Source organism: Meles meles, chromosome 4, assembly GCF_922984935.1.
Source record: "Meles meles chromosome 4, mMelMel3.1 paternal haplotype, whole genome shotgun sequence".
Classification (NCBI taxonomy): Eukaryota; Metazoa; Chordata; class Mammalia; order Carnivora; family Mustelidae; genus Meles; species Meles meles.
Genome location: NC_060069.1, coordinates 56690534 through 56701551, shown reverse-complemented (window position 1 = coordinate 56701551; position 11018 = coordinate 56690534). Strand labels below are relative to the sequence as shown.

Below are 11018 nucleotides of genomic sequence, written 5' to 3'. Positions count from 1 at the left end.
TGTTTTATTACGAAAATTTTCAAATACATAAAAAAGTTGAAATACTTTTATAGCAAATCCCTGAATATCAACACCTAGATTCTATAATTTACATCTTGCTATACTTGCTTTAATGTACTGAATAAAGTGTTTAGGAGTTCAATAATCTGGAGCATGTCAAGATATCCTCCCCCTTTTTTTTTAAGATTTTATTTATTTTTTATTTGACAGAGAGAGAGATCACAAGTAGGTAGAGAGGCAGGCAGAGATGGGGGAAGCAGGCTCCCAGCCGAAAGGAGAGCCCAATTCAGGGCTCGATCCCAGGACCCTGAGATCATTACCTGAGCTGAAGTCAGAGGCTTAACCCACTGGGCCACCCAGGCACCCCAGGATATCCCCTTTAAAATAAAGGACAAGTTGTTCCATCTTGCATGCCCTATCACTAAGAAAAAGATGTAGTACTTGGGTTTTGGAGGCAGCACATAGTGCTCTTAGGAACACCACCCTGATTTAGTTGTTGGACAATTGGAAGACTAACAAATTCTAATGGACCCCAGAGCAAAAAGAAGGCTCAGCAACAAATCCAGTCTGCAGTACAAGATTCCCTACCCTCCAGACTACATAATCCAACAAATTCAATGACACCAGGGGTATTCGTGGTAAACAGATGGAAGCATGCTGAACACAAGTGTGAGGTCTTTGGAAAATGATAATACATTTCAGATTTTGGAGCAAGACTATCTTCTGTGGCAGAAACAACACATTTTGTAAAGTAGCCCCTGGCTGTTATTAAGCTCTAGTAGAGATTAAATACCTGGCTGAATGGCTATGTACATGTTGCAGTCCATTACGAACTGGTATTTTCAGATCTACCAAGTTATAGATCAGAAAGTGCAGCAGCAAGCTATCATACTACAGAAATGGCACAAAATCAGGACCAAGAAAAATCAGAGGATACAAAAAAACTATGTGAACGAGACTTCTGACTCCTACATCACTTACTTCTGCTGCATTAATGCCTAAAATCTCTATTCATACCTCACTTCTTTTTTTTTAATACATGAACACATTTTATTATTATTTTGCTATACAACATGTTAATGAATATGCTCAATGCATTTTCTCAAAAGGCAAATGAGACACAAGATAACATCTTTTCGATTCCTGAAAACCTCAGTATCATCTGTCTTTTGGAGGATCCAGTTTCCTACGACGTCTATGATACTGTCCACGAGGATACCAACGGTGCTTAGTAGTAAAGAACATTTTGCTAAGTTGTTCTATCATGGGTCCTTGCTCCAAGTGCTCATTTTTTCCTTCTAATCTGGTATTCAGCACTTGGTCATGTGTTTCTTCATTATTATGCAGAGGATCTGGCCGAGGGATAGGTTGTGTATGTTCATATGGAATGTCCACAGAAGGGTGGTAGCACACTATCGTCCTGCCATCAGATGTCAAAGCAAGCTCTACTTTGCAATTATAGTCATCTGGTAGAGGAGAATGTGTAGATTTATGACAAACAAATATAAAGCTCCGTTTTGAATCGGAAATAAATGTTTCCAGAGAGTTCTGTTTGATATCACCCATTTTACTGCTGCTAACGCCGTGGTGAATCAAGATCCTTATCGGGTGGTATGAAAGAAGATGATCTGAAGAGAAACCGATTTTAAAATCTTCAAGGTATATCTATTTTCATTCCTAACAGCCGCTTACCACGAGCCCGCCATTTTACCTCCCAAACCTCACATGAGGCATGGGAAGTATTCGTAAAGCCAGCTCATGGAAGAGGAAAAATCTCGGACCTGGTTTATAGCTGTGTCGGCACAATATGTTGGAACAAACTGAAAATGGACTGCTATCCTATTATAGTCCTTCTGGGGGATGGGCCTAAATGTTAGTTGCAAGGGACAGTCCTTCCAAGGACAAAGCTGGGAGCAGTATGTATGATTTTTTTTTTTTTTTTTTACTTTTTATGTAGTAAAAGAGTAGCATGAGAAAGATATATATATATATAGACTCCTGAGTATTGGAAAATGGGTTGGCTTGTTGGTCAGGGCCTGGGAGGAGCAAATTCGGAAGATTAAAGAGAAAAAAAAAAAATGTCTAGGGAAGAAGCACATAATGGACCCACTTGAAGTGGGTACAAAGTGGAAACAGATCTCATGCTCCTGCCCACCCGAGAGCATCCAAGTCAGGGGAAGCACCCGACAATGAGGCTGACTCATCCTGTGACTCATCCTCAGCCAGACTCCCTCATCTACTACCCCCCTGTTTGCACAATGGGGTCAAGAATAGAATCACCATGGTGGCAGGAATAGAGGCTATGCATGTCCCCAGTGGTATGGTCTCCCACTCACCAAGGCTTAGCTGCTTCTACTGAACATCCAACCTGTCAAAGCGTTAACAACCTGATATAAAGCCCTTAATAAAGTAGCAAAGCTTGAGATCAGCCAGACACTTAATGTCAGGTTGATTACATCAGACCGCTTTCACCCTGGAGAAGTCAGTGATTCATCATTACTGCAATTAATACTCACTTCCATATGGCATTAATTTTCCTGTCTGCCATGTCTCTGTCAGCACGACTATTCAAGGGCATATAGCATGCTTGATTTACTGTCACAGGATTCCCATACACTATCACTTCAAATCAAGAGACCCATTTTACAGGGAAGAATGGGCAACAATCGATGTATGAGTGAGGGATCCAGTACTTCTACCACATAGTACAACACCTGGAAACAGCCAGCCTACTGGAGCAATGGAATTGCTTACTAAAGGCTTAATTAAAGTGATAACTCAAGACAAAGGCCTATATGGAGTTGGGACATTACCCACCAAAATCAAGTATATGAACTAAACAAACAGTTGTGCTGTGCCCCCAATAGCTAGAATAAACAGGTCTAGATATCAGGGGGTGGGAGAAGGATTTGTCCCTCCTCACTATCATTCACAGTGGGCTACTTACAGAATGTGTGCTTCCTGTCCCCACATCTTTAGGTTTGACAGGATTAGAGGTCTTGGTACCACTGCTTCTACTAAGGAAAACAGTGGGAATTCCATTAACCTGGAAGCTATGACTGCTGCATGTTATCTTTGTGTTCCTCTTCCCAGTAACCTAGCATACAAAGAAAGGAGCACTTTGAAGGTTCAATGACAAATTGGTCTTAATATGTGGCGCAAGCAGGGAGTAGACCGTATCAGATGATCTTTGTGCCCTGTTTCACTTCCTCTTGATCTTCTGATTCCATTTGCTATTGTGGCTGTGGTGACAGTTACATGGCAAAGGGGTGAAGAGTTCCAATACTGACCACATCTTGCTTCAAGCATATCTTTTGGCTTGCCATGGTGTTTCTCTGATACTGAAGGGGTCGGATACCCATGGGAGTTTACTGGACATGGATGCTTGCACAGCCCAGGTGCTGGGGAGTTAACCTCCCTGAGACAACCCTCAACCAACAGGAATTGGGAGCCAATGGACAAATGCTTCCAGTTGCTGATTCCTGGGATCATTTCCCAAGTAAACTACCTAAATGCAAATTCTTCTCTCAGACTCTGCTCTCTCGGGTAACACAGGCTAAGAAAGAAATCAGTGAAAGTCAACAAAGCTCTTGCAAATAAAATAGAAAATGCTTCAGAATAACAATAAAAGCTTTCATTCTACAAATACACCAGTTTCAAGGGCAACAGAAAATATCAGTTTTGACTCACTCTAGGCAATTCCTCCTTTTACCATAAACCAAGTTAAGACAGACAAACTCCTTTGCAAATTCTTCCTCAGCAGAAATTAATACTAAAGAGAAATTATTATAGAAAGGAAAACAGATTTGTGTTTGTTTTCTATTGCTCCTGCAAATTACCAAAAACTTACTGGATTAAAACAATACAAATATATTATCTTACAGTTCTATAGGTTGAAAGTTCAACACATTTCACTGGGTTAAAATCAAGGTGTGAGCAGAACTGAATTCTTTTCTGTAGTCTCTAGGGAAGAACACATTTTTTTTAATTTATTTATTTTTTCTTATTTTGAGGCTAGCTAAGTCTTCTTAATTAAAGAAAAAAAGATATTTTATCCATGTTCGCTTTTTTTTTCTTTTTTTTTCCCATTTTATTTATTTTTTTCAGCATAACAGTATTCATTGTTTTTGCACAACACCCAGTGCTCCATGCAATACGTGCCCTCCCTATTACCCACCACCTGTTCCCCTAACCTCCCACCCACGACCCTTCAAAACCCTCAGGTTGTTTTTCAGAGTCCATAGTCTCTTATGGTTAGCCTCCCCTTCCAATTTTTTTTATAAACATATAATGAGGAAGAACACATTTCTTAGCATTTCACCTTCTAAAGGCTTCTCACATTCCTTAACTCACAGTCCCCTTCCTCCATCTTTAAGGCCAACAATGACATGTTGATTTCTTTTTATATCGCATCACTCTGACCACCACTTCAGTGTCCCTTTTCTACTTTGAAAGACCTTTGTGGTTATACTGGGTCTACCCAGATATTGCAGGATAATCTTTCTGAGGTAAGACCACCAAATTAACAATCTTAATTCTATCTGCACCCTTAATTCCCCTTTGTTGTATAATGTAATTTATTCATAGGTTCCAGGGATTAGGATATGGACATCCTTGGAAGTAGGGTGGAGAGCATTATCCTGCCTACGGCAATATTAAAGAAAAAGAGAGTTTATACATTTTCTTTTAAGTCCACCTCCATATTTATTTTAGACCTAAACTTTCACTTAACTTAATACAACTTTAATTTCTTGGTTATAATTACATTGATTTATAACATTTGATTACATGGAGCTGGTGAGTCCATTTTCATTTTAAAGGTGAACAGAATGGGGCATGGAAAGAAAAGAAAAGACAAAAATAAATGTAAGAAAGGGAAAGGGGGGGAAGGAAGAAGGAAAGAAGAAAGAAGGAGACAATGCGCTTTGATTTCATTTTTACTTATGGAAAGTATGCTTAGCTACTCAACCAAATGAGGCCATTGGGTTGGTGTGATGGTTAATCGTATGTGTCAAACTGACTTGGGCTAAGGGATGGCTAGCCAGATAGCTGATAAAACATTATTCTTGAGTTTGTCTGTGAGCGAGTTTCTGGAAGAGATTAGCATTTGATTCAGCAAACTGAAATCTGAGTAAGGAGATTTGCCCTCACCAATATAGGAAGATATCCAATCCACTGGGGCCTCAATGGAACAAAAAGGCAAAGGGCAAATTCTTTCTCTCTTCTCAGGCTGGAACATGGGAACTCCTGGGTCTCAGGCCTTTGGACTCTAACGGGAAGTACCGTACCAGCTTTCCTGTTTCTCCAGCTTGCAGATGGCAGAGTGTGGGACTTTTTGGCCTCAATAATCACACAAGCCAAATCTTATAAGAAATCTCCTCTTAAGTATATCTCTATAGCTCCTAACAGTTCTGTTTCTCTGAAACCCTGACTAATATAATTGAAAAATAGTGTCTGAGAAAGATGCAGCTGACTACTGGAAGTTAGTAATCTCCTTCACACTCAAAGTTCTGATAAGAGATTTTAGTCATCACAGCTAGTCAAAAATCTAGTCAAGTATGAACGTTCACTGAATTCTTTGTTAATTATAATCTAAATTATTTGCACATTGTAGGTTTTTCCAGGTCAAATTTTCTTAAACAACTCATATTCTTCTTATTCCTGATAATAGGGACAATACTAAAGAGTCAATGGCAGACCATAACATCCTTTGGAAAAACAAATGGGCATTAACAGATAAAATGTATCTTACAGGCATCTTCAGTAATTATCATTCATTGTTCTTGTGTGAATTGTTCATATTTCATAACCTCCTAAATCTGATCTATAAGATTAAATGTGATGAAATGTTTCAATTGACAACATGTAATATTTTATTTTACTATTGATCTCAATCCATGTGATTAAGGTTAATTCTGCAAGACATATTTCTTTTGAACTAGTAAATCCAACAAAAGTGATAAAGAAATGGCAGAGAGGTGACATCCTGAATATGCATTTGGCACTTCAAAACAAGTGGATTGTCCAAAAGTTATTTGAGATTAGTTGAGCATGAGTAGGTAGTTGTTGCTTTCTTCTTGGCCAGAAAATTGTTAGAGAAGTAAAGCTAATGGTAAAAATATTTCCTCGTGTAAAGCATAATCATCTTTTCTTGAGCAGATTGGTTTTAAAATATCCTAGTGCTTTTAGATATTGTGTCTTTTTTATTATGCTAATATCAGTTTACTTCAGGAAGCCAGTAATATGAACTATGATGTATTTAGTACAAAGGATTAAAGAGAAAAGTGGAACCAGAAAGGTGGTTCAGGAAAGGAAGTCAATGCTTATGCCATTCCCTACCTAATTACATACTTGAATTCCTTTTTTTTCTTAAAGATTTATTTATTTATTTGAGAGAGACAGCGGGGGTGGGGAGGGGCAAAGGGAGAGAGAGAATCCCCAAGTCGACTCCCTGCAGAGCATGGAGACTGATGCAGGGTTCAATCACAGGACCTTAGATCATAAACTGAGCCAAAATCAAGAGTCCAATGCTTAACTGACGCTTACCCAACTGAACTACCCAGGCTCCCCTGAATTCTTTTTGAGACTAAATTTCTATTCCTGAAGGCATCTATTGCTAGGAAATCCTTCCCTCTGCCTAGCTCTCAAATTATTTCCTTTTTTGATAGTCCTGGTCTATATTGGCAAATACATCTAGTGATGTTCAAAAATATTAAGGCAAAATAGTTAGGAGACAGATTTACAGTTGATGAAACTTGTGAATGTGAATTGAGGGAGACTTCCTATAAGAAAGAGTATTTAAATCCAGTAATTTGTGGGGTTTTCTTTTTATGATTTGGGGGTCAGGAAGGTCACTGTTGGGAACTATATGTGTCCATTATATAAGTGGTCTTAAGAGCCTATATATATATTCCATCCTCAAAGAACATTCCATCTTCAAGGATATTATTAAGTAAACTTAAAAAGGAAGCATACCCACTTCTTATTTGCTCAAGGGTTAAGTTCTTGGGAAATGGAAGGTAATTAAATCTACAATTAATTTTCTCAGAAGAAATGAAGGTAAAATAGGTAATGTATTGCAATGTGCTGAAAATAATGTATGTTGTCCTTTTTTCTATGTTTCCTTAATATATGTAGTAATTAAAGATTTGGGGGAAAAAAGAATATATTTTAATAAATTAATCATCAATTATACTTTAAAAGTCATTGACAATGTCTAGTGACAATCTGCAGACAAAATTAGTCTCTTTAGATGTTTTGTTTCTCATCATACCGATTAAAGAAATTCTGACACATAAAGTCTTTGATATATTTGTCCACCAAATTCTTTCTTTTTTATTATTGTGTTATGTTAATCACCATACAATACACATTATTTATTTACTTATTTGTCAGAGAGAGAGAGCACAAGCGGCAGAGCGACAGGCAGAGGCAGAGAGAGGGAAGCAGGCTCCCCGCTGAGCAAGGAGCCCAATGCGGGACTCAATCCCAGGACTCTGGGATCATGACCTGAGCCGAAGGCAGTGGCTTAACCGACTGAGCCACCCAGGCGTCCCACACATTAATTTTTGATGTAGTGTTCCAAGATTCATTGTTTGTATATAACACCCAGTGCTCCATGCAATCTGTGCCCTCCTTAATACCCATCACTGGGCTAACCTATCCCCTTACCATGAAACCTGCCCTGCCTGCCTCTGAAACCCTCACTTTGTTTCCTGGAGTTCATAGTCTCTCATGGTTCATCTCCCCCTCTGATTTCCCTTCATTCTTCCATTCCTTCTCCTAATATTCTCTATGTTATTCCTTATGTTCCACAAGTAAGTGAAACCATATGATAATTAACTTTCTCTGCTTGAATTATTTCACTCAGCATTACTCATCCAGTCCCATTCATGTTGATACAAAGTTGGGGATTTATCTTTTCTGATGGCTGTGTAATATTCCATTGTAAACATGGACCACAGTAACCCTTGAAGGAAAAATATCTAGGGCACAAGTTAGGACACCATAATGAGGAAATTTATTTTAGCCAGAAGAGGCAATTTAAGTAAGTTGCTTGCATCTGTATAGTGCTCTGGCAACAGAATTCTCTGATATCCATAATCTCATTTGACTTTCACAAACTCCCTATGAACTTGGTATTGCTAGGGAGGCACCTCCGTCTATATTGATGGAGAAAGAAACTGAACTCAAGAACTCCTAGTATCACCAAGTATGTTTGCATTTGAACAGGAAACCATGTTTTTTCCAACTCACCAGGTAACTCCTCAAAGAACTCATTAGCTAATGACACAATAGGAATTGAAAATGTCGATACACCTAAAAAAGGCTTAGAAAAAAATTCACGTATAATAAACCTCTAATGGGTTATAATGTGTTGTTTTATGTGTAGCTTTTAGTTCCCCCTTTAAGATAAAAATGATTTCCTTTATGAAATTCTTGTCATATTATATAGCTTCATCTGGTAAAAACCACTGTAGTCACCATATTATATGTAGAGTAAGTTGTAGAAGGAGAGTTCTTTAAACATAAGTGACATGTACACATTCTTTGGTGATGAAAAAGGAAATTATACTACTGTGTATTCTCAGTTTACTTACTCTAATTAATCACAACTTATTATTAATGCAAAATAATGAAGCATCTGAATACCAATACTGACATCTATCATAACATCTGCATTAAAGACAGGGTTTCTCTGTATGTAAATATTTAATATAACTATCTTTGTGTATTCCCATTTCTGTTAGAATTATCAGATTAGGAGGAAGGCTGATTTCCATTCCAAACATTCCAAAAATACTTGTACATTATTAGTGGTGTCCTTTTGTGGTCTTGAGAGTTTTCAATTGAGAATATTAGTCAAAACAGGAAAAAATAAGCCTGGCTCTCTAGGACTGATAACAATAAATTCCATCTTCTAAGTGTCTCTCATGTACCAGGTACATTCATGAGTTACTTCATTTAATTCTTACCTCCCAAAACAAATGCTGTAATTAGGTGTTATTATTCCATTTTACAGATGAGAAATATAAGACCTAGAGAACACACATAATGTGCCCAAGAATATATAGCTTAATAACGGTGAAGTTAACATCTGACCAAGTCCAGGAACTCAAAATTCTTAGACCACTCATTTAAATGACAAAAGATGTTATCATTTCAACAATTATTATACAAGATTTAATAAGAGTTTTACTTATCATGATATTAAAATACCATTTCTATAACAAACCCAGTTACACTGAATTTCTCCACAAGCATCTCTCACACACATTGAAACTACCCAATCTTCTTAAAAGATAGCCTGTTCTGTCAATATTTTGCTTAAATGATAAAACACAAAAGAACTTTCAAACATTGTATTCAAAACTGTGTAACAGTAGGCAAGAAATATTTTGGCACACGTATATTATACACAATATTGGCAGATAACATTAAACTGCATCTTGTAATGAATCACACAGATATTAAACAGGATTATCAGTTGAAAAGAGACACAACTCCTCTTTCAAATCATGGTAGGCCGATCAAATGATTGCATGAAATTCCATAGCGATTTACTCTCAGCAAGATAAAACATGACTAGCACACAGAACCATCAAATTAAATTTTAAAATTATAATAGTCCCAGCACGCATTTGTAGGATACAGAGACAGAGTATACAGGTTAGTAGAAAAGCAACCGGAGGTCTCCCCATCCAAAGATTTTTTTTTTTTTTTCGGATTTAGAAAGAATAAAGAAATTAGTAAGGGACATTTGACCCACAGGGAATTGTGGTCCAATATTGTCCAGCAGATATCCCAAGACTGTCTGGGGGTGGGACAGCCCCACCTCCAGACAGCCACTCTGCAGTTGTGCTTTCCTCCTGATGGGTCATGGGGCTTCTCTCCTGCTTGGCTCTGAAGGCAAGCCATTAACTGGCCTTGCCTTGGGTTCTCTCCAGCTGAGAGGGCACCAGGGCCTCCAATGGACTGAACTCTAGTCTGATTTTAGTAGGAGATTCTGGAGGCAATATTGGACCCCAGAGCATACCAAAAATTGAGAGGGGGGAAAACTGGAGGACAGATGACCTAGGTTCAAATCCTGTTTCTGCCCCTTGTTTCTGCATCTTTAGAGAAATTACCTAATCCCTGTTGGCTAATCAACCAAATAGAGTTTGAATAACAAAAATACAAATGGCATTGTGACGATTGGCTGCAATAATGCCAAAAGACTGGTACAGTGCCTTGACATCATGGGTTCCCAATAACTTTTCCTCCCTCCCTCCCTTCCTTCCTACATGTCTATAAATGCATCCAGAGCTCCTCCTATCTCCTGGTTCACAGGACTGGAAGCTTTAGAGAAAGCACTTCTCTGTCATTTAAGGCTTACACTCTTCAACCTCCTCATTTGGCTCCATGTCCATTTTTGCAGTTTCCCTTAAGAAGGGGTTTTGAATGAGGAAGTGAGAATCAGTAACCCTCTGGCTCAGTCTTTTTGTGGAGCCCAAGGGTCATTGTGAGCAGGCCCGAGGAGGCTTTTTTCCCTGATGCCAAACTAAATGATGCATTAAATTGGGTGAGGTCTGCCTTCAGGTGAAGATGAAAAGGACGCTGGCTGCCCTAGGAGAAGAACATTTCCTCTGGGATGTTTTCAGCTGCAGTTTTCCATTACACATGAAATAGCTCAGGTGAAAAGACTTGATGTACATAACCTCCTGAACCTGCCCCACAGCCCCATGTCACTTTCTGCTACAGAGAAAGAGAGAAGGGAAGACTGTGCAAGAGGAGATGCTTTAGCTTTCCTTTCAATTTTTTTTTTTCCTCCTTCATCCCCCCTTTGGAAGGAAGGAAAATACAAGCACGAAGAAGGTACCACTTATTTTACCAAAACTTCTGAAGACACCAAATCCAGGTCCCGAGGTAAGTTTCTGGAGCATTCTAGTAACCTTTGATTACAGTTCCAATTAGGATAAGTTTTGCTAAAATGAGTTAGGTATTTCTATGTGTTTATCATGGTCACATAATAGAGACAA

The 11018-nt window shown here is 38.4% G+C and overlaps 1 protein-coding gene across 1 annotated transcript; it reads right to left on the bottom strand.

Annotated features, from left to right (window-relative positions):
- Nucleotides 1–1065: 1065 nt before the first annotated feature.
- Nucleotides 1066–1683, bottom strand: LOC123940496 (39S ribosomal protein L42, mitochondrial-like). The gene has a single exon (XM_046003344.1). The coding sequence runs from the start codon at nt 1564–1566 to the stop codon at nt 1159–1161; it is 408 nt and encodes a 135-aa protein (XP_045859300.1). The 5' UTR covers nt 1567–1683; the 3' UTR covers nt 1066–1158.
- Nucleotides 1684–11018: the final 9335 nt, after the last annotated feature.

What these genes read in the sequence shown, in the direction of transcription:
- LOC123940496 (XM_046003344.1), bottom strand. Translation starts at nt 1,566, where the DNA reads ATGGGTGATATCAAACAGAACTCTCTGGAAACATTTATTTCCGATTCA.